At 39.0% G+C, this 25,089-nt stretch overlaps 1 protein-coding gene across 14 annotated transcripts in view; it reads right to left on the bottom strand.

The window, feature by feature from the left end:
- The window catches only part of LOC117415409 (dedicator of cytokinesis protein 4), a 104,216-nt gene that overhangs the window by 38,610 nt on the left and 40,517 nt on the right, over positions 1–25,089 (bottom strand). For all 14 annotated transcript variants that reach the window (XM_059027446.1, XM_059027447.1, XM_059027448.1 and 11 more), the window contains 10 exons: positions 19,105–19,186; positions 18,203–18,263; positions 17,434–17,566; positions 16,347–16,435; positions 11,812–11,937; positions 8,784–8,908; positions 8,048–8,210; positions 6,225–6,331; positions 995–1,148; positions 285–382 (listed from right to left, as the gene is read on the bottom strand). In XM_059027446.1, the coding sequence (XP_058883429.1) occupies positions 285–382; positions 995–1,148; positions 6,225–6,331; positions 8,048–8,210; positions 8,784–8,908; positions 11,812–11,937; positions 16,347–16,435; positions 17,434–17,566; positions 18,203–18,263; positions 19,105–19,186 (1,138 nt within the window). The remainder of the gene's footprint in view (positions 1–284; positions 383–994; positions 1,149–6,224; positions 6,332–8,047; positions 8,211–8,783; positions 8,909–11,811; positions 11,938–16,346; positions 16,436–17,433; positions 17,567–18,202; positions 18,264–19,104; positions 19,187–25,089) is intronic.

Genomic DNA, 25,089 nt, shown 5'->3' with positions numbered 1-25,089 from the left:
CTGATGTTTGAGTACATGGCTTTCTCTCCCCATTAACTGCTTGTGTTACAGGTAATAGGACCTCACCTGACCCCACTGCACAAGTAGAATGCAGTTGTATGGCTCAGGTGGGATCCAATGACCTGTAACATAGGAAATTAACTTGTAGTGATGTGGCATGAAAAAAGTGAAAAGAAAGTCTAGAAAACAAAAAGCGCAACACAACAAAAGTGCTGCTTAAGGGTATGGGAGGTAACACTTTAAGGCCTTGCTTTTTACCCCTTAAAAGTCTGAACAGAATTTACCTTCACTATTTCTGAACCATCTATCTCTTTCAACTTAGACAGACTGTCTGTTATCCTTTCAGGATGGGCTCTCCACTTAAGAAGATCCAGCATGTCTCCTGGAAGATAACAATACATGAACAGCTCCATCAATAATTTGGTTTTCAAATGAGTGCACTACCAACACGGTACATTGTGCTCTTAGGAAGAACAATAGCAATTAGCAATATAAATTGAATTTCCTGATGCAGTTTACTCCAATACTGACACACCCAATGTGTATTACATGAATATTCTGATCAACATTGACAGTCATGATGTTTTGAAATAAAGGCAACGTTTTGAGGAAGGTCATTTAACATAATAAGCGTGGAATTGATATGTATCAGATCAGTTTGTACTGGAAAAATCAGTGTCTTCACAAATACACTACCACCAGGGAGATTAGCAGCATTTAATTTAGCAGAAGCAGGCCAGACTCACTCAGCAGAAAATGTTCTACAGAGCTTCTTGTTTGAGATACATAGGAAGATCAGGAAAATAACCCACACACTATTTACTGTGGGTCCAGCATAAACAAATCCTATATTCCTTGAATGTTCAGATCATTCAAAATCATGCATCATGTTATATGCCACCGTGTTCGTTTGTTCAGGTTTACTGAGAGTTAACACATTGCAATGTAAATCGTTTTTAAGTGAGAAGAACGAAACTATTATAAATTATTCTACCATTTTGTGTGAGTTTAGTAGAGCAGAGAAATGATGTGATCCAAAAGGACTCCTTCGTGGTTTTCACAGCTTGGTTGCTTCCTGGGAGATTTCCTTTTGAAAACGGCAACTTGAGGTAGCGAGCAGAGTCCTGGAGGTTCGCATTTTCTTCACACTAAAAAGAAAAAAAAAATACCCACAATACTAACATGGCAACCGAATAAAGCTGCACCCACACTGGACGCGAGCGAATAATTTAGAAGTCACTGCAGTCAAACGTGAGTATCCACTCCGGCAGCAAGCGACGCGAGCGACGTCGCTTTGAGAAAGTTTGGGCATTTTTCTGTATTAGAATAATGACAAAATGTGAAGATTCCTTGTCACAAAGACGGCCAGAGTGGGTGGCGTCAGACCAGACAGGAATACACAGACAGAGACGGTGGTGATGAGGAGCTGAGTGCAATGGCTGCACTCAGCGTTTATTTAACAAATAAAAGGGTTTAACAGTACAAAAAACAGGACACGGCACTTGTAGCCAAAATAAAAAGACAGACAAAACGGACTAACACTAAACAAACGGTGCACGGAGAGACAAACAAACACGGTGAGAACAAACACTTTACGTTTACTTTTAATGATTTTAACTATCCTCTCTCTCTCACCCGTTCTCCTCTTCCGAACACCTAACCCTTAGTGCAAGAAACGTGCATCTATATATACTGTTGTGCTGGGATTCAATTACTAATTAATTACTCACTTGAATCCCAGCACGTGAATTCATTACGTGAAACCCCGTGTTCACATATTATATTTTAAATGCACGTGCGTGATGTGCAATCCCGTGCCTAAATACAAATATACACTATTTAAATACACGTGAAACACAGACCCGTTTATATCCCGTGTACCAATGACTATACACCAACATTTACACACACACGCACGCAACATACAACACAGATCACACAAATGCACACAGGGGCGGGGCACTTTGCCACATATACCCCCCCTTGTGCGCAGCACACATGGCCTCAACGGCCACCTCCCCCCTTAAAAACCCAGCAGTCCAGAACAAAGTCTCGGGCTGGGAAGGGAGGCTTCAGTGGGCCCTTGGCTGGCAATGCTGTCAGCACCCCTGCCGGTAGTGGCACGGCTGACAGCCTGTTGGTCCCATCCTGCAGCGAAAAAGCTGCGGGGGCAGGTGGTCCCCCGACCTCCCCCTTCGTAGCCGGCAGCTCCCTCCTGTGGGGCTCCGGCCACAAGAACTCCTGCAGCGAAACTGCTGCTGGGGAAAGTGGTCTCCAGACCTCGTCCCCCTTCTTCGTGGCCGGCAGCTCCCCTTTCTGGGGCTCCGGCCACCGTACTCCCTGCGGAGGTACGGGCAGCAGAGGCAGCTCCTGCTCCTCTGCTCCGGGCGGTGGCGGAGGCAGAGGCAGCTCCAGCTCCTCTGCTCCTGGCGGTGGTGGAGGCAGAGGCAGCTCCAGCTCCTCTGCTCCTGGAGGTGGTGGAGGCAGAGGCAGCTCCAGCTCCTCTGCTCCTGGCGGTGGTGGAGGCAGAGGCAGCTCCAGCTCCTCTGCTCCTGGAGGTGGTGGAGGCAGAGGCAGCTCCAGCTCCTCTGCTCCTGGCGGTGGTGGAGGCAGAGGCAGCTCCAGCTCCTCTGCTCCTGGCGGTGGTGGAGGCAGAGGCAGCTCCTGCTCCTCTGCTCCTAGTGGAGGAAGCGGTGGAGGTGGCGGAGGCAGAGGCAGCTCCTGCTCCTCTGCTCCTGGTGGTGGTGGAGGCAGAGGCAGCTCCTGCTCCTCTGCTCCTAGTGGAGGAAGCGGTGGAGGTGGCGGAGGCAGAGGCAGCTCCTCTGCTCCTGGCGGCGCTGGCTCCCTCCGCTGTGGCGGCTGGGCTGGTGCGCGCCGTGCTGCCTTCAGCAGCATGAATAGAGGCTGCTGGGGGACACCAGCCTCCTGCCCCTCTCCCCCCCAAAAATTTCCAGGGGGTTGGGCCTGTAACTCCTCCCCTTCCGGCCCTTGGGGCTGAACCAGCAGGCATTTTCCCTCTGCTGGTGGCTTGGGTCCCAGGGCTGTGGAAGCCCCGACTTGCCTCCCTTTGGGCTGTGGACGCACCGACTCCTCCCTTTTGGGCTGTGGACGCACCGACTCCTCCCTTTTGGGCTGTGGACGCACCGACTCCTCCCTTTTGGGCTGTGGACGCACCGACTCCCCCCTCTTGGGCTGTGGACGTTCGGGCTCCCCCCACTCAGGCGTAGGACGTTCGGGCTCCTCCCACTCAGGCGTAGGACGTTCGGGCTCCTCCCACTCAGGCGTAGGACGTTCGGGCTCCTCCCACTCAGGCGTAGGACGTTCGGGCTCCTCCCACTCAGGCGTAGGACGCTCAGGCTCCTCCCATTTGGGCTGTGGACGCTCAGGCTCCTCCCGCTTGGTCTGTGGACGCTCAGGCTCCTCCCCATAGCTGCGGAAGGGACAGTGGGCGAACAGGTGATCCTGGTCGCAGAGGAGGCACCCCGGCGATGGCTTGTTACATCGCCGTGGATGCCTGGCCCTTAGGCGGCACTCCTCCTCCCTGTCCTTCACCTCTTTATCCGGTTCCTCCTCCTCCTCACCTTGGAAGGGGCAGATCGCCACCGTGTGTCCGTAGACTCCACAGGCCATGCACCAGCCTTGGTCCTCGAGGCCCCCGAGGAGGTCCTCCAGGTCCCGGCAGCCGTCTCTCCAGCCTTCCATTTTCACTTTTTTTTTTTTTGAAACCAGTCCTGTGGTTTTTTTTTTTTTTTTTTTTAAACACAAAACCCCCTCTCCTGGTCTGACGCTTGGAGGCGCTGTTATCCCACGATGACACCACGTGTCACAAAGACGGCCAGAGTGGGTGGCGTCAGACCAGACAGGAATACACAGACAGAGACGGTGGTGATGAGGAGCTGAGTGCAATGGCTGCACTCAGCGTTTATTTAACAAATAAAAGGGTTTAACAGTACAAAAAACAGGACACGGCACTTGTAGCCAAAATAAAAAGACAGACAAAACGGACTAACACTAAACAAACGGTGCACGGAGAGACAAACAAACACGGTGAGAACAAACACTTTACGTTTACTTTTAATGATTTTAACTATCCTCTCTCTCTCACCCGTTCTCCTCTTCCGAACACCTAACCCTTAGTGCAAGAAACGTGCATCTATATATACTGTTGTGCTGGGATTCAATTACTAATTAATTACTCACTTGAATCCCAGCACGTGAATTCATTACGTGAAACCCCGTGTTCACATATTATATTTTAAATGCACGTGCGTGATGTGCAATCCCGTGCCTAAATACAAATATACACTATTTAAATACACGTGAAACACAGACCCGTTTATATCCCGTGTACCAATGACTATACACCAACATTTACACACACACGCACGCAACATACAACACAGATCACACAAATGCACACAGGGGCGGGCACTTTGCCACATTCCTTCACATTGATCAACATTTAAACGGTATTGTGACAAGGTGCTTGTGTCACATGTGTGGGTAACCGAATTGCAAGACATAGAGACATGGGAGTCGGAGTTGAAACGCCGGCACAGGTGCGCAGGATTTATTAAACACAAAACAGAAAGTAAACAAAACGGGTCATGGGATGCTACCAACGATGGTAACGCACAGAGGACACATACAGAAGACAGGAAGGCAGCAAGTCTCAATCGAGCGCCCGTCTGTAAACAATCATTTGATCAAACATAACAACTCCAAAAAACACACAAAACAAACCTGTTTCCACATATAAATGACACCAACACTAATTTCCACCTGTGCAGGGCAATAACCCTGCGGTATATTTAAAAAAAAAAGTAAAGAAATGAAAAAGCAAAGAATGTACACTTACATGTTGAATACAGTAATGACATGTCCTTTCTCTTGAAAAAACTATCCAGCGTAGATGCTCCTCACGCCCGTTGCAATATGTGTGAAGATGACGGACAGGCAATGATTGCATTCGTCATGCATGATTCGTACAACAATAGGTCATCTTTGAATTAGCGTTATCTTTGAATTAGTCAACCATGGTCTTTGTTTTCACTGAGAGAATAACACACTTGACCCTGGAGAAAGTTCAGTGTCAGTCAGTACTGAGATCGTTGTATCTGGGTCGATCCTGTACGTGATCGTTCTAATAGGGCTAATTTGCATTGAAAAAAAATCGGTTCTTGCTGTTGGAATAATTAAAAACGGGTGTTCGTTATAAGAAGGGTTCATTATAGTGAAGTTAGCCTGTATATATATTATACAGAATATGAGACGTACTGCTTTGTGCACAGTAGCTGTTTTTTTTGTTTTTTTTTTTTTTTTTCATACTTCACAAATCTTACTTCTATTTCCTCCAACCACATCTAGGAATACCCAGTTCTGCTTTTGTATGAAAACTGATTTTAAGTTATATAACAGTTTAGCAAAATACAGTAGTGGTTACAGCAGGGGGTCCCGAATTGTGGAAAATGGCAAATAAATGAACTATAAACAGGGGTGTAATCAAGGTGCAAGGGAGGAGAAGAAAATGAAAATTCTACCTTTGGGCTATGTGATATCTTACAATCAACCAAACTGCAAAGAGCAATAAGACTATATATTGATTAAATAAAACGGATACCAAGCCCCCAGGACCACAATAGTGTAGTTTATTGTATTTCCCAAATCATAAAACCAGGGAACGGGGGCTACCAGACTTTCACATATCTGTTCTCCTACCCATGCAGAATAAGCCCCCAGACATGAACTCTTAAGTCAACAGAAAAAAATACAAGCAGACTTTATTGATGGTATTCTTCTTGACCATGCCATTCTTCTCACCAAAGTGCAATGTGTAATATAATTTACAAAACGGGAAGTACACTTTCGCGTGCATCGTTTCCTAAAATGTACCTTCTGTTACAATTATTTTGTAAATGTAGTTATTTATTTTATTTTCACAAGGGTTCTTATTAAGTGTTCTGTAGTCTTATGCATGTGACAACTGACAAGTGTCTGTCATTTACACTCGTACTGTATCAAGGTGACACAGGAATGCAATAAAAAGAAACAATAATGAATAATTTCTCATATTACTAAAGCAGCATGTCTTAATGCTGTAGCTGCTACCCACCAAGGCTATCATTCCTCGTGTGAAAGGAGCTCATCGTCTGCTTTCAGGGTTTATAGGCTTTTTTTTTTTTTCCTCTACACACCGTGATTTACTGATTTATAATTGTAATTACCTTGTGGACAATGAGTTCGTGGGTGCCATCTGGCAAAGTCCTGCCATCTTCCTGCATCAGCGGAACAAAGGAAAACCCAAATAACTTCTTCTCCCCCTTTTCTTTCGCTAAAAATAATAATAAAATACAATCATTATGTTGTGTTTTCTAACAAAATGCCTGGGGATTGTAATGGGTTAATAATGACAACACTATATAACAGACCATATATAATGGGAGTTATCTTATTAAACCATTGAAAAGCCATTCCTTTCTATGAAACCACTTTGCCAGGCTATTACAGCAAGATAGGTAAAAGCAGTCAGTCACCAAGAGCAACAGCACACTGTGTACAGTAGACATCGATGTGTGTGCTTTTTATCATGTAAATGTGTAAAACAGTTCTAGAAAAAAATCAAAAGTTGGGTAATGTCTGTTCTTTGGCAGGTTTGTTTCACAAGTACAGTATCAGTACTTGCATGACAAATGTATTCCATTTAGAAAATGGATTGATGCATACTGTACATAGATCATTTTCTGCCATTTGTTGGAAATGATGTACATTTAAAATAAATAAGACTGACTAACACCTACCTCAAAGCTTGAACACCAGTGTTAAGCTAATCACAAGATAACATGAAACTCAGCACTCAGTGCTAGGGCATCGTGCTGCCAATTGTATACACTACTGGACCAAAGGCTACTTTTAAAACAGCCCACTGATAACAATCTTCACAGCCAACTAAGAGATAATATGTTTCAGCTTTGGCTGCCAGCTGTAAATGGGGTGTAAGGTGAGCACTGTGCTAACTGGTCGACCATACAGATTTACGGTCACATAAAGAACCACGTTTGTCAAAATTAAAAAGCCATTTTGATAATTAATACTAATCAGATGTTGTAGGTCAGAGGTTGTCCTTTTATTCAAATAACTATCCATAGAAAACGAGCACAAAGCTGTAAGAACCCATTTTTAAGCATCCTTAAAGTTGGTTGTAATTGGTTTTTATTTTTTATTTTTTTTTACAAGTGTCATTTTAGTTTCTTTTAGTATTTCTGAATCCAGCACTACTGAGTGTTTCACAGTTATGCACGATGACCTCTCAAAAAGTTTTATTAGACGAAGTATAGATACCTTATTCTTACTTTGGGTTTGAATCAATCCAAAATCTCACAGCTGCTATCTGACTGGTGTTATCTCCCTGTACTATTATGATATTTAATCCAAAACATGACTGAAAATGATGCTGTAGATGTCCTTTGTTATTTCCCCACAGAGAAACTAGAGCCTGCACTTCCTCAGCGTCTCCCAAGGCTGTACTTTTCTCTCATCACACTTGCTGCCCGCCATATTGTTGTTGTTTGTCTTTCTAGAGTGCACTGACTGATGCAACATAATGATGAAAATCCTTAACCCTGCCCCTGGCCCAGCTTGGCTCTGAGCCAGATTCAGATGTCTTGTGAGACCGGAGTTTCACGGTTTGGTTCTCTCTCGGCTCGAAAAGTAGCCAGTGGAGAGCCATCCGTACCCGTACCGTACCGAGCCCTCGTGGCTCGGATGTGCCAGTGGAGAATGGGAAATAGAGTGCTGGAGTGGACAACAGGAGTAAGGAGAATCAAGTCTTCCTAAAAATTTGCGACAAAAAAGCCTGTGATTAACGAAATAGATTAAATCTGTTTGTAATGCTTTGAAAAATGTCTGATGTTTATATAAAACTCAGGCTAGTAAGAATTTAAATCCATAGATATGGGAAAAAAAAAAAAAACCACAAAAACGCTGACTGGTGGAAATCAACAGGCATGTGTCGAACCTGTAGTAAGACCAGAACAAATACAATGCTTACTGGAACAGTGCCTGAATTCGAAGCGGACATGGGATCCCCTGAACATATCCACAGGAATAGGAAGTTTGAGCAGCTCTGCCCACCGGGGGCTGTTATTGTGATACAGCACAAAGGAGTGAAATTCGCTTAATGCTGGCTCTCCCGAACCTGCTGAGACATAGTTCTGTAAAAAATAAATAAATAAATAAATAAATAAATAAAAACACAGGCCAGATGCTTTTACAAAGTGCATCTAATTGACAGGTATATATTTTATTCTGCAAGTTTATGTGGTACAGTGCTTTGCAGTTTTATCTGCTACCTCAGGTGATCAGGGTTTCAATTCTGCTTTAGTATTACTGTTTGTGAAATGTTTATTAATTGCCTTCCAGCAGTAATGTTCGAAGTGGGTCTAACACCTCGCTTTTTAACAAAGTTGGTCATGGTTTGCACTCGGTGCTCTAAAAATAGCTAGCGTAGATCTGCATGTAGACAGCCATGAGTGTCTCTGATAGTTTCTACAGGAAATGGGTTAAGCCTCTCTACTACCTGGCCAGGAAATGGGTTTCATTTCTCAGAGAAATGTTTTTCCATTCATGAGTTCAAACATTAAACCATAAAGCACTGTGAAAAGAAAACCATAATAATATACAGTGAAGAACTTGATTAGCAACGTCCATTACTGATCAACAATGACAAGATCTTTCTAGAATTGCAGTGAAACAGTTTGTAAATAAATACATGTATAAATGTTCACCTTGAGAATCTGCCCATCAATATCCAGCACATACACCGTGATCTCAACATTTCTCGCCACGCTTTTTCCCCCTTTTTCAAACTCTCCTCTTTCCATGGTTATGTACAAATCGTTTCTCATTTCCCCTGAAAAGGAAAGAAAAAAAAGAAGGTATTCAATTATTACGGTTGCCAGCTACTGAGAATCAATACATTACATTTACCAGTTTACTTGATATATTTCCACATTGTTGTGGTTTGTTTGATAAATTGACCCATTGACCTTGTAAATTGATGGATTTGACAAAGTAACTGTAACATACATCAACTCACAAGTGCAGATGTAAAAAACAGCATATCTGGAGCAGATCCACTTATCAAATGGATAAGGAACTGGAAAACATTAATTAGAAATGACACAGACCATAGGTGTCAATGTCAAATCTACTTTTATGAAACTCCAGTCCAAGCAGTGTTCCCCATTTGTTTGATATTTATTAGGGATATTTAGGGCAGCAGACTACTAAAAGATGAAATGCCTGTAAACAAGTTAAAGAATTTTTCCCCAGGTCCTTATTAGGGCATTATTTTATAAAATAAGGCGCACTTAATATCTGAAGCACTAAAAATGTACTGCTTGTTGTTTTAAATTATAGAACTTGGTCGTAACAATGAAGCAAATCATTGATGTAAAGTGTAGTTTACTGGTCCATCAAGGATCAATTTTACCCTAAAGGGTCTCTCAGAAAAATGAATCTAATATATTTCAGATCCTGACTACACCATTCATTCTATGCAATTATAGCGAGGTTTTTAACAATAATTTACACCGTGGTTTACTGACATGCAGCTCCCTCAAGGTGGTAATATGAATCGTGTTGGTGTGGTTATCTGCTATAGTCTCTTATGAGACTGGATGCACTATTTTAATCCCTGTAGCACTGATGTTAATCTATTAAAACCAATGGATGTGCTTTTGCTTTATCCAGATTAAAAAAGGCATATAACACAACAGGGAAATATTTTATTAAACCGTAACAGTTTTTATTTAAATCAATAATCTACATTTTAAGAGAACACATTAAAAGAGAACTCGGACATATGCAGGCATCATAAAATCTTGTTTTTACTATCTCCAGCTGCTACAGACAGATTGGCTCTATTTACAATCTCAACATGACCTGCCTGTGATGATATCTCATCTTTGAGAAAACTATTGGCTTCACAGTTGTTCTATCTATGGTATCTAAAAACATCCGCTGGTAACAAAATGAGCAGACTGCAATGTTAAATAGCATGATTGATTCCTGATCTGAATCTTTTGCCGTTTTCATCCCTGGTCAATGTTGAGGGCTTATATTTAGAAATTCTGTTTTTGACTTTGCCAAGTGAGACCCTTTGACGAGACCAGGGAAATCGACTTTTACCACAAGAAGTGATATGGTGTATCAGAATGCATAAGAAATGAACCAAACGGAACTCAAAAGCACAGATAATGTTTGAACAGACTGGGTTTGTAATATTTAGGGGTGTATGTTGATATTTTATTTGTTGCTTCGTGTATTGTGAGTGTAACTGTATTCATCCCATTTCAGAAGAAAGATGTCACTGGATTGTGTGTGTCTGCTGTCCCCTGGGAACCCCCTTATAAACAAGATGGTGCAGCACATGATTTATATCCTGGAGAGCAACAGTTTCAAATAAACACTACCAAGAATAAGGAAGTGTATACATTTATCTGGCTACAGTGTAGTGCAGAACAAGCAAAGAACAAAAAGCAAACAATAAGTGACCAGTGATAAGAGATAAGAAATGTGATTTTAAAACCAGATTAGCAGTCCGCTAATATGTAATTAAAACATACTAAAAATGAAGTGTTATCTATTTTTAATAATAATAATAATAATAATAATAATAATAATAATAATAATAATACTAATAATAATAATAATAATAATAACAAATGAAAACCCAGCATATTATGAAATTAAGCAATACATTTTATGGATTAACTTTATTCAACATAATGAGATCTCATACTGAGGAGGAAACAAAGCAGTCATGTCAACAGATATTTATAGGTGGTTAAAAATAGCTTGCAGTTTATGAGACAAAAGCAGGGCAATGAAGCAACTAATCATGCATGCAACCAAAGAGAGTCTGTCCACTGTAGTCTAGAAGAATGGCATGTGAAAGAGGAAGCTGGTACTTTAGCCATAAATCAAGATTGACACCAGACCTACAGTATATTGTAGACACATTAGCTAGCTTTAACTGCAAGACCTGCTCTCATGCTTGTTACATGCACTATTATATCATGAGAATGTGGAATGAACAAAGCTAGACAGATCCAATGTTATACTGGTGCCCGTAAAACCCAAATAGCATTACCTAATGAAAAGAATCGAGAGTTTATCTTTTTCCTCAAACTCTGCCAGTATTCAAATATAAAATTAATTTCATTGCAAATATAAATACATCAGTACAGTATATGCTCAGATGTTAAGCAATTTAAATACTTTTAACACCCTAGTATGGTCAGCTGACCTTACTTTTGTTGCTGATTAAACACAGCATTACAATCCACAAAAACCCAATACAGAATATACATATTTTACAAGGTATAGTGCAGGTTGATGCATATCACACATTGTAAGCATCATGAATATTGTATCAGGCAAGGAGAGCTATTATTATCCGATCAGCTAAATGCCCTCTAAATCCAACATGACTTCAGAATATTGAGACTTGAAAACATTAAAATAAGGGGTTAATATCTCCAGCAGTGGTCATTACCTGCTAAATAACTGACCTTGTCTTTTCTTAATCTAGCAAGAATGGGCTGCAGGATCGGGCATTATGCATAATTTTAACTAATATAACTTAAACAAATAATCACCATCACTGATATTTCCAGAAGCTCTTAACCAATTAGTGACCAAATATTTCAAATTGCATGTATATGTACATGCAAATTAATTGAATAGAAAAGTGAAAAGGTTCCCAACATGAATTTAACTAAATTTAACATGAGGCTGGAAAGAACTCACCTGGCATAATGATATCAGAGAAGCCCAGTTTTTTTGTTATAGCCACCCCCCGCGTAAACAGCACCATGTACTCCCTTCTGATCTGTTCAATGTCCCCATGCAACAGCTGAAGAGAAACTGCAAGACCTAAACGCAAAAAGATTTAAAAGAAAAAAAAAAAGTATTACATTAATCCATAATGTATTTCACTAGCAAATCAAATATGACCCTGAACATATTAATCTAATATCAAAGTAGTTTAAAATACACAATATGATGTACCTTCGTATACACCAACACTCAAGGCTTACAGCTTTCATGTGCATTAAGTAATCAATTACAGAATACTGAATATTTGAAATATGTACAGTGCATATGATTAAGAAGAACAAAGGGAGAAGACCTCATTCTATCATCAAATATCACAAGCAACTAAAATACAGAGGCATCTCTACTTACATGGCCATATTCACAAGAACTAGTTTTAAAGGCCATTTTGATTAATTAAATCAAGCTTGCAGTTTATCAGTGATTATGCGCACCATAACCTTACAGATTTCACCCTAACTGTAATTACAGGATGCAAAGAGTTGATCTCAGCTACATGGCACATTCATATATGTAACTTGTGTTATTCCCCAAAAGTCCAGCAACCACTCACAACTAAAAGTTAGAAAACCCCCTGCCGTTTGAGCCATTCAAATAACAAAAAATAAAACTGCGGAACTGAGTAAAAATGAAACCAGCTGTGTCACAGGTGTGTATCCATAAGACTTTTGGGTGGAAAAAAACACCACTCTCTTCTCTTCTCTTCTCTGATGAAGTTAATTACTGAAAATAACCCTTGTGATGTTATTCCTCTTTTTTTGTTTTCTTGTTATCCTTTTTCTACAATTGCACTAGTTCCACCAAATTTGCAAATAGTCAGGTTAAAAGACTCCTTGGACCAATCTAGATCAGGGGTCTCCAATCCTGGTCCTGGAGGGCTGGTGTCCCTCCTGGTTTTTGTTCCAACAGTACCCTAAATTACTTAATTGGGCCAATTAAGCTTCTAAGTAATTTAGGGTACAGTTGGAACAAAAACCTGGAGGGCCCTGTAGGACCAGGATTGGAGACCCCTGATCTAGATGAATTTAAATACTTTATACTCAATATTTCTCGGTCTAGTCTAGAACACTCCTCTGTTTAATCTGTTTCAAGATGCTTTGTTTTTATTGTTGGGTCACACTGAATTCCTGCAACAAACTAGTATTTTTTTTTTATTATTTTCATCTCGACCACGCCAATGTATTTCAATTATTGGTTAGAATTATTTCTGTAATAAATGTCTGGTGACCCATGACTTGTCTACTCAGGTACAGCAATAGAACATGGGAGCCAGTGAATACCCCCCTCTCCCAATGCGTTAAATAGAATCTCATAATCCCCACAGTTCACAGAAGCAGGTCCATTAAGATTATAAAATTCAGTCTGATCCGAGCAGTCCTTTTTTTAACTATCAGAAAGCGATGTATTAACAGTTCCCAATTTCTGCAAATACAGACAAGGAACTAAATACTGAACTGCTGTTAACTCTAGCAGGTTTTCAAAGAGCAGAAGTCAATGATAAAAAAAATGTAAAAGGTTATTTTACCTGAGGGAAATTATTAGATAGATTCCATTCGCAAATTGTGATCATTCCAATTAGTACCCTGTTATAAGATGTAAACTCCATTTGGATTCACAGCTGGCTTGAAAGCTTGACTTCTATTGTACAAAACGCACCATGAAAATGGCTTTAAAAGGCTGCTGAAAAGCAATTGCAATTTAGTTACTGACATTCTGGTCATTAACCAAGCTGCCAGCTTCTAAATGAGGGCAACCTTAGGGTGTGCAGAGTCAAGGGATGAAGCCGGAACGGTCCCCTGAAGCCATGTGAATTCTGCATGCTTGCCGATAACACAAACACATTTAACTCCTGAGTAATATCGCTACTCATTTCTATTTCTATACATGTCTCCTCATAATGTACAGCTTTTTTTCTAATTATTTATTATTTATTTCTTAGCAGATGCCCTTATCCAGAGCGACTTACAATTGTTACAAGATATCACATTATTTTTACATACAATTACATATTATTTTTTACACATTATTTTTACATACAATTACCCATTTATACAGTTGGGTTTTTACTGGAGCAATCTAGGTAAAGTACCTTGATCAAGGGTAAAGCAGCAGTGTCCCCCACCTGGGATTGAACCCACGACCCTCCAATCAAGTGTCCAGAGCCCTAACCACTACTCCACACTGCTGCCCAATTCCTTATCTCTTGGTGGTTTTAACCAACATCAAAATGAATTTATATTGTAAACGTGCCAACTTTTGAAGTGATCTATAATGCACTCAGATAGTTAAGCAATGGCATCTGTTTTTAATTATTAAAGTGTAAAACACTGCCGGTCCATGGGTGGGTGTGTGTGTGGGGGGGGGATTGGGTGGCAAGGAAGGGGTTACATTCCTCCCTGCAAAAACACATGGGGATGTGGCTGGAGCCGTCAATTGAATAAATAACGAAATGATTAATTAAGGCTCCAGCCACAGGAGTATAAACAGGGTGATCACGGGTGTTAGTGAGGTAGTGAAGGTACTGTGTGAGGTTTTTTGTTTTGTTTTGTCTTGTTTTGTGTGTAAATGTATGTAAATAAAGTGCGCATTAGCGCTTAACTACAGCGTTTCTGGTCGCTGAATCTCCTTGCCGGCGCGCACCCCTTCACGGGGTCAAACAAAACACACTTTAAAAATACTGAATTGTAATTCCGACATCATTCAAGTATTAGTTAACAATGGGCCACCGCTTCTAACTGTCTTTCATTTGCCTCAGCAGGAAGAATACATCCACATGACTTTTAGACAGCGTGGGGACTATTCAATTAATTGAAATGTTGGCAGATCCATTATGGCAGAGCTATTATTATGAAAGATATATTTTCCGTCATTATTTAATTATCAAATTACTCTTCAAAAAGAAACTGTACTTTATCTCAAATATGCCCCGACGGCTACTGGCAAATACATAAAAAAAAAAAATATGAGAGTGACTGCTGTGACTCATATCTCTTTCATGACTACAACATTGTTATTGGATAATATCTTTAAAATATTAATGTACATTATTATGTTAGTATTGCTTTTGTATAAAGACAACACCAACTAGGCCCCATCTGACTGGTACAACACCATCTTTTAATGATCTCAGATATTGTCCTTTTAGTACCAAAGTTATGAAAACCCTGTTAACAATGCATTTAGGTCACTCCAGTCTATTTCTGTCCTTAAAAGGTATTTTGATCTTCTAATGTTTAGATGATTAAAGTAGGGCCCAAAGTGACTAAGTTTTATTGTGTCAGAAGCAAAATGTGTGTGCAAAAAAAAAAAAAAATGTGAGGGTAGTTCTAGAGGACGTCGAGTTCAATCAAGTGGCATTCTGAGAGGTTTTAAGTAGATAGCCACGCAAACTAAAAAAGACCTGAAGCAACTTTATTCCTATACTGAAAAGCACATTCGGAAAACTTTGTGTGTTGTTGTTGTTGTTGATCTTGAAAGATGCGTGGAAATGATGAGTTAATAAATATAAGAGGTTGTGGGGTGTAAAAAAACCTAAAGTAAAATTGTGAACTCCCAGTAAATTAGTTAAAAAAACAAATATGGAGATCTATTCAATTCATTTTTTTGCAGTTTCTGTAATTTCTGTAGTATTTAAAACAGAATGCATATTTTTTAAAGACAAAAATATACTACCAGTATATAAAAATATGTTCTTTGAACCCTGTGATCTGTGGGGTTTGTGATCCTCCAGTATAAAATATTCATGTTAACATTAAAATGCTATAAAACCATAAAGGAAACTAGCCATGCAGCTATAAAACAATTCTGATATTACAATTTACACATTTTGAACAGCAACTGCCAATCTGTTTAAATGATTATCTTCTAAATCTGGCAGAGCAGGGATTATTATCCAACGCTCCAATGAAGGGAAGAAAGCAATTCAACTGAAAAGCAAATATAAAACAACCTTCTGCATTATAACAAAAACCACCCAGATTTCACATTAAAAGAGAAGTCTACAGCAGCAGTTTAATTATCTTCAGTTCTTTAAAATCTTAATTATCCAGTTCTGAGCGGACATTCACAGCAGAGTTTTGTTCTTGTTTCAAGCAAGACACGGTCAGGCCATTTTATTTCATGCTGATGTGCTTTAAGGAATACCAGATGGCTCACTGAGTCACTTTAGCATTTCAGCATTTTTGTGTTGTGTTATTTCATTTGCAAATCGTTTACGTTCTATAGCGCATCATATAGTCTTTTAAGAGCGATTGCAGAGTAATGTATGCTTTTAATAAAAAGCTACCAGCAGGTTGAAAGTACTCCAGGTCTGACACTTCAGTAAATAAATGGGTATTAATTCCTGGAGATCTGCCCACTGGAAAACATTTGTATTGCCTTACCTGTAGCTGGGCAAGCTGACCTAACAATAAAGACAGTTACTTTATTTCGTTTCCGAAGTATCTTACCAGCATTGGAGCCTGTGAGGTTGTATCGGGCATTCACTTTCCTGATAATATTCTCCTGTATTTGATACCATTCATTTTCTGTGTTGCACCTATTCCAAACAAATAAAACAAATGGACACGTTAGCAGATGTTCATAGAAACTCAACACTTGTTAATGTACTTTGCATAACTGACATCTTGCCAGGTCAGGATGTACTACACAAGTGTGGGTGTAATGCCCGGGTGGGTGTAATACTACTCACTGAGAACATAGCTTTTAGCAGTGTGTACGTGTTAGAATTACTAATTACTACAGTGTTCACTGAAAAATGTTTTCTTGAAAGAAACAAACAAACATTCTACTAGAATATAAAAAAGTGTAAAAACAAAAAGATACCAGGGAAAATAAAGAGAAATAATATGTGAGATACCTGAAATTGTACCCAGCTGTTAAAGTAATAAAAAGGGCACACAGCCTTCATATTCTCTAAAGCAAAGTAGAAAGCAAAAGATACTCCTCCGTTTACATGGCTCACGTATACTTATGGGCACTGACTACTGTGAAGATCAAACTATCAATGAGTTGATGGCCACTTACATGAACCAAACCTATATTGTATAATAAACCCATACTTGTTCTGCTAGGCCTATAAAGAGTGTGCTGGGCACAAACCGGGATCTCTCTTGTTAAAGCCCCCTTTCTTGTCAATGCCCCTTCCCCCTCCCCCCAGGGGATTTATTTATTCAATTAAATCACAGTTATAAACTTACAATAATCCTACACTGTAATGGGTACCAGAGCTATCCTCAATTAATGATATAGTTCAAATTATCAAGGGCCAGTTTGAGTAATTGGGCCCCCATTAAATAAACTGTTCATCACCTAGATCTGCATGAAGTGATTCATGCTGTGATAGGTGGGATCCGTTCAGAGCAGATTTTGCAGGGGTGTGATTGCTGAAATTCCTGGTGGCAATAATATACCTAAACAAAGAGAGTTTTGAAACCCAGGACGGTCAATAATCATCATCATTCTGCTCATAGCGCCAGGGACGATGTCAAAGAGCGATTTGGTACAATACACAGTACACAACTCACTTAAACTCACATGTAAACTTTTAAAATGTGGTCATCCTTCGAGTCTGCGGTCAACAGGTCAGCAATGCTGATCACTGCGCATCCAAACGGCCGTCGATACTGCACACTGCTGACGTTCTTCTTCTCTCCTGCTCCCATCCGTCCTGCCAGGGAATGAAGCAGAAAAAAGAAACACTTTTATGAAGTGTGAACTTTACCATGTACTTCATACGCTGATGCACTTTTAACAGATAAATCAGTACAGGCTAGATTCTCAAAGCTTTTTACAACTTTCTTCAGAAAGGCAAAATACATCCAATAAAGTTACCAAGCCAGAATTTTTTTTTTTTTTAGTTTGGGTTCATGTAAGTTAGTCTTAAGTTGATTCTTAATTAGTTTTAGAACTTAGCTGGTGTGGTCCCCCCACCCCCTGCCCCCCAATAAAAAAAGCATGCCATTAACAATTTAGAGTTAAAAGGTTTAGATTTTTTTTTTTTTAAAAAGGCCATAAAATTGAATTCCAAAAAGTGAGCTGCTACTCCTGTGGTATTCCACTCGAATTCACTGTTAATATGTGCCAGTTTCTTTTTTTTTCTTCTTAAATTGTCTTCATAATCATAACAACAAAACGTTGTTATTTAGATGTTACTCCTATACAACTCTATTGAAATGCATCTACATTTCTAGCTACTATTTTAAAAAGCGTTAACTGTTAAAAGCGGTGATAATGTAGCCCAAATATCAGCTTGCATTTTATTTTACAGATGAGCATCCAGGAAACAACATTGTTAAAATCTCACCTATTCTTATAATATGGACAGTAATGTATACATCTCTCCTGAGATCACTGCTCCCCAAATCCTACAAAAAAAGTGAAAAGTTTATGAAACTTTTAGCAAAATTTTGATTAAAACACCTCATTAAAAATAAGTCATTTTGTGTAAAAATGATTACCCAGTAGACAATATATGCATAGCATCAGATGCAATGTAAGTCTATTTATAAATTCTGGTCCCTCTGTGGTGTAACCATGGACAGACTAATCATTTCTATTCTCCTGTTTTCACAACATTAACCTTAAATTTCACTAATTGCCTGCTTTGAGACATATACCCTATCCACACTACCTAAATAATGCACTCAAAATCATCAACATTTGAAAATGTGTTTCAGAATAAAGTGAATGGCAATTACGTGGTTTCAATGCAATCTGCTTTAACCAGTTTGAAGTGGTCAGATGTAGCTACCAAAATCATTCCCTAAATCTTACCTATCGTACACTTCCATCCGCTATGTAGATCTTAATAGAAGTGCATTCAAAGCATGCAAACTATAAGTTAGTACAGTACCACGTACAGTATTTTTGTTTTATACATGTTTTCTGTAAGCAGTTCTCATATGGCATGAGAGCTACATCGTGAATGGACGTGCACAACAGGTAAGATTTATGGGTTCTGTTGGTCCAATATTGAATTATCATTTTTCTGTCAATCTGCCTTTACCTGGCTTGGAGTTTGCTTAGATCCTAAAGGCCCGAACTGAACAACCGTATTCAAGTTGTATGATGATATAACCTTTCAACTCCGTCCCCACCTATATTTATATACAATATACATATATACATACACAGTGTTTATCGTAACCTTTGACGCATTATATTAGAGTTCACAAAATATGTGCGTTTCTAAACTGGAATACTTACTACAAAAAGGGTACACTGTCTTTCAGTTTTCTCTGGTGATTTTGGCAAGCCGTTCTTATTTAATCGTACAAAGAATCGTTCACTGTAAAATAAATACAAATAAAAAATGTATCAATATTTATACCTTTAAAATTAGTGCATGTTTTATTTAACATGTTGTAAAAAAACATTTTTCACTTTTGTTCCTTCTTCAGCAGCAAGGTGAAACCCATTAGAAGAACTCAAAAGGTGAATATAATCCTTTTTGTTAGTTAGGTTAACTTACAGTATTTTTTATGTCTGAAGGGAGGGGGGTGGGGGGTGGGGGGCAAGGCTAGGTTTCACACATGAATAATTTATATCAAACCAGAAAGGAAAGCAGAACACAAAATATCCCCTGCATTAATTAAACATTCATAAAATTCCTCCAGTACATCAATAAAATATTCATTTAAAACATAATTTACCAAAACAGTCCACAAGCACTTTTTGAAACTATTTTCCCTGATGGTAAAAATAAAATTAGCACTGGAAGGCAGGGAAAGTAGAATTATGTTGTTTTTGTTATACATAAAATAAAGGTTCAGATACAAAGTTGCATTGGAGATTTTCCCATTAGAGCTCCTCTACAATGCTTAACTGAATTCACGGAGCGCCAGTACATAATTTGATTGGTGACAAAAATATAATTATTGTTGTAACAAACAAGCATAACACTGTATGCAATTTTTCATGTTTATTGTATCCTTACATGACAGCACAAATAAACATATGACTCGCAGGTCTAGGGGTAATACATGTGCTACATATTACTCCCTACAAATTACATGCCGTGTATATTGATATTTCAAAAGGGTGATAATTTATTCATGTCACTTTAAAACAGTGCTAGGCTCATATTTATGGAATCAATATGGGTATTACCCTCTAGTGAGTACTTTAAGTCAAATTAATAAATGATAAATGTGCAAAACATTAAGTGGCTTTATTGCATTACCCCGTCATTGAGGATAATATTAAAACAGAAAGGAATTTGTACCAGTAACTTCAGTTCTTGCAGATACTGTACTAAACAGGCTGATTGATCAAAATGTACTGAGCTTCTGAGTTCATCCCAGTAAAAGCAAGTGCGTTGCCTGAAGGTAGAGAAAGATGTTTTTTTAATTCCCTGCTGTGATTGCTCTGCTCACTGAAGAACACAGTGATACTCCAGTTTTGTGACTTTCACACTTGTGGACTAAACCTGTAATGTATCATCACTGGAACAATAGCATCTTTTTGCCTTGTAGTGTTCCCGACAGAACTGATTGAGCCAGTTGCAGGAAATACCTGAGCATCAGGCAGCATCACACATGTCAAATACTAATTAACACTGCATGTTTGAATTTGTGCATCCAATTAGCTGAAGCAATGTGTACAGCTATTGCTAAACATTTGTGTTAGCTTTTTTGTTGAGCACCATTTTTAATGCATTTATTTTGGTTATTAAAGTAAACCTGACTGTGTATTTGCTTGTTATTAAATTACCTACCTGTATTATTAACATGCAAATGGAGATGCAGCAATGTCCATTTACATTTCCCGAACATGTATTATTTCCCGATTAGAACATTATATAGTGATGCACAAAAGAAATGCAACACACAGGTCTAATGGATTTAATCAAATATTTTAAACACAGATATCAAACAAAATCACAGAAAATGTGAACATGAATACAGATCAAAGAATCATGTTAAGTTCTCAGTATGAAACGTAACACACTGTCAAAATGAAAACATTACAAAGTTAGTATCGGGTATGACCTCCCTGAGCATTAACACAATCCTGGCAGCGCTGACACATAGACCTGATCAGCCTCTGGATAGACTGCTGTTCCGCCACTCTTCCTGTGCAGCTGCAGCCAGCTGGTGAAGGTTGGCTGGTCGCGGTTGTCTCCTGTGGATAGCACTGGCAATTTGGTCCCACAGATGTTCTATTGGACTCAGGTCAGGAGATAAAGCTGGTCACGGCAAGGCCTTGACATTGTTTTCTTGAAGTCGTGCAATTGTAATCCTAGCGCTGTGTGGTCTTGCATTGTCCTGCTGGACTGGCTTGCAGGAACAGAAAAACTGTTGCCTCAAGGACTTCGTCAATGTATCGCTGAGCAGTAAGGTTGCCCTCAATCTGCACCAAAAGCATTATTGTGTTAAAGGAGATTCCTCCCCATATCATCACACTTCCAACGCCCCACCGGTTGGCTTGAACAACGCAACAGTCAGCATACTGGTCCTGGACCGGTGTGGTTACCCTCTGCCTTCCAGGACATGGCCTGTCCCTCACAGAGCCAGTTTCCTGGTTTCTCGGGACAAGTCTGCTGATTGTTGAAGCATAACATCTCATTTTCCGGGCAACTTCTCTCACAGACAGGCCGCCTTCAATCATGCTGATAGCAACCAGGAGATCTTCATTACTCAAGCGGGGCATGGTCGTATCTTTCACTGTTCTTGCATTAATTGAAATCATGTATTTTTGAATGATTATTTATACACATTCTTAATCAACTAATTTTGTCAATTACAAACTCAACTCAAATACCAAACAATGAGCACCTGATGTTTGTATGAAATCATATGACTATGAGTATTTTGTTATCCCAAGGAACAATACTACTCATACAATCAACAAACCTATCTGCTCACTATTTAAAATGTAAATAACATTATGTATGATCCCAATGAGCTACCTTTACTATAACGAACCCCCATGGGATGTAGAGAAATGTTTGTTATATCAGGGTGTTCACTACAATAGGGTTTGGCAATTTGCTGTATCAGAATAATGAAGAAACACCCAATTTGAATTGAATATCAATATATTTTACTAATGAAGATTACTTCACATTGATCAACATCTAAAATGGCATGTTTAAAAGAAAAACATGCCATTTTAAATGAAATGAAGAAATGAAAAAGGAAAGAATGTACACTTACTAGCTGAATACAATAATTACATGTCATTTCTCATATATATATATATATATATATCTTTTTTATTATTATTATTGAAGTTTTATAAAACTAAGATTCACCACTTTGTATTTGCAATGTTCTCAATGGTAACCCAGCTGACCGGAAAATATGCCATCACAAATTAATAAAGAGATACTGTAGAAAAGATGTCAAAGCACTGATTCTGTTCAGAAAGAAGGTCCACTGTTGATTTAGAGCAGCCATTACAGACTGCATCAACAGTACAGTACTATCCTGTAATGCATGCATTCATTCCCCTGTAAATGACTCATAAATCAAACCTCAATTGTGTTACATGAAGGAGAGATGTGTATGGCAATGATAGAGCTATTGAAAACACACAGATTGTCATTACATCTCTGTGTATTATCACACAGTGTTGCTTTCAGTAAGGGGGGCAAGGCCAGCACAGCATAGGCTACCTCCGTCAATTACAAATTACCACCTCGTTATATGTTGACTCTTGAATGCATTAGCGTTATCAAGAGCATTATTCTTCCAGACAGACAGGCACAATCTCTACTCTGTGGCGGGATCAGTGGCTCACAGGGGAAGCAGTAGTAATAGACATTGAGATCTATTCAATGGATCTAAACAGTGCTGGGTCTAAATACTGCCACTGTTTAAGTATTAAAAACAGGAACACACTTGGCATTTTACTTTCTTTTAAGACAGAAATACACTAAAGGAGACTCGAATACACTGTTAGATATGTAGACTTTCACAGTCCCCTATATTAAGATCCACCGCCTTTTAGATCAATTAAATACATCTCATTGAGGTCTGGAGTTTTACATATTTCTACTGGTAGGAGTACAGTGTTTTCCCTGTGGTTAAATGATACACTTAAAAAAATGGTTTACAGTAAGCATTTTTTCCCCAGTTATTGTGCCCCAGTTGTCTCTCCAAATTGAAATGCCTGACGGACTCAAGATCAAAAAGCATCCTCTGTTCTCATTGTTAATCACACAGTTTTTAGCTCAATTGAGACTCCAGCTGGTGTCACTCAATCCCAGACAAATATCAAAAATGATGTATTTGGGGGAACGTTGGCTTCATGCCAAAAGGCTAAATAAAATCATAGAGAACCTTTGGATTACAATTAGGTTGCACCCACCCACTAGGAAAATAAACCTATATACAGTTAGCATGCAGAACTCATGTGTACCTATAAAGCCATGAGGAGCTGGAAGAAAGAGAAAATAACAGGCAAGGGAGATACAGTTCTGCTTGTGCAGCCTCCCAAAACAAATCATTAGTGGAAACAAGATGAGATCATACTCTGCAGCGGCAAACTACAGTAGCATTTGTCACAAGCCGTTAAACAAAGCTGAGGCAAATTCAAAGAAATGTTTTACTATTTATGCCCACACATAATTATGATACATGACAAGCATGTCAGCAACATGCATTCATACATACATTCCTAAATGTCAAAAGCAATACATTCTTAATGTACATTTATTTTTCAGTTGGAGTATATTTACATTGTAATTTTATACACAGGCTGGAATGGCTTTGTAATATTGGATTCCCTCAGACCAGGGCAAGAAAGAAACCATTTGGAACAATAAACGAATGCCTTTATTACTAGCTGTAGAACAGTAAATTATACTCTGAAACACAGTATCTTACAAAGAAAAGGATACATTTGGAAGAACAGACGGCCTGGTCTGTAATCTAGTATCTGTTCTGCTATATTGTGGAGTTCAACTAAAAGTTCAGATAAAATACTGCATTCAAGCTGAAAAGTGAGTTTGCTTGGCAAAGTTTTAGAACTTTACTTGTATTGATTCGTCTGAGATCCCTTGTGTCACCAATCATTCAGCAATGTCATGACAGAGAGAAACTAGTTGACCAGGCTCAAAAGCTGACAGACATGTGACACTGGTGGGATTAAAATAACATTAAGGGTAAAAAGGGTTCAGTGACATGTTTTACACTCTAGTGCAAATCCATATCTTCTATTTATTGACTGTAAATAAATATTTCAAGAATCTTTTTTTAGGAAATCAGAGAATCTTTAACACCATAAAACAAACCTCAACCATAATTATGCATTTGATAGCTGCACAGACGCATAATCAAAAGAGGAGACACATTCAAACATTTTGTATTATTAATGTATTCTCACTAATGAAGACATTTTAAATGGGGTCTGCACAGGTGCTTTCTGCAACACGCTCCCTTATAAAAGAACTTGCTAACTGAAATACACCTTATCCTTGGTTTAGTTACGACAAAACACCAGAACTGTCAGCAGAGCAGTAGTTCTGCTGTCGGAACATCCTTCCTCTTTCTAAAAGCATCTTATTGTATTTATTTACTTAATTTTCAAATGACACAGTCGGCATCTGGAATGATTACACAGTGTAACAATTATTTTTTTTTTTTTTGTTCCTGGGTAGTAAGTGTTATTTCCTAATTGCTTATGCCTCAAAAGTATAGAAAATGGCTATTATTCCCCACAAACTTTGCTTTTGTGACCAGGACAGTGATATTTTGAAATTTACCTATTTTCCAGAACATTCCAGATAGATTCAGTGCTGAGTAAACTTGGAGTAACTTCTAGAACTTTCTAGAACTTTCCAGTAATATAAATAGTAGTATAAATACAGGGGCCTTAAGCCCACCAGTTCAGTTTAGTTCCAGCTGCCTAAGTGGATACATATCTGCATTTTTCTGAGATGGCATCAAGAGGCTGCAAGCATCCGGCAGACGCATTTTGCTATGTCTGCGGCCAATTTATCAAGACAAGAGCGAAAAAGTACTCCGTGGAAGCATCTACTAAGATGTGTGAGGCCTACAAGGCATATTTCGGCATGCCTGTCGGGGATCAAGACAAACCCTGGACACCTCATTTCACCTGCAAGCACTGCAATAAAACTCTGGAAGGTAAGATGGACAATTGTTGCTTGGAATTTTATGTTATAAAATTTGTTAAAATATTTTAAATTGTAAAAGTTTTTAATTTTAAAATGTTTTACGGAAGGTG

This window comes from Acipenser ruthenus, chromosome 7 (genome assembly GCF_902713425.1).
Source record: "Acipenser ruthenus chromosome 7, fAciRut3.2 maternal haplotype, whole genome shotgun sequence".
Taxonomy (NCBI): domain Eukaryota; kingdom Metazoa; phylum Chordata; class Actinopteri; order Acipenseriformes; family Acipenseridae; genus Acipenser; species Acipenser ruthenus.
Note: the sequence above shows the minus strand (reverse complement) of the source record. Positions and strands in the feature narration are given on the sequence as shown.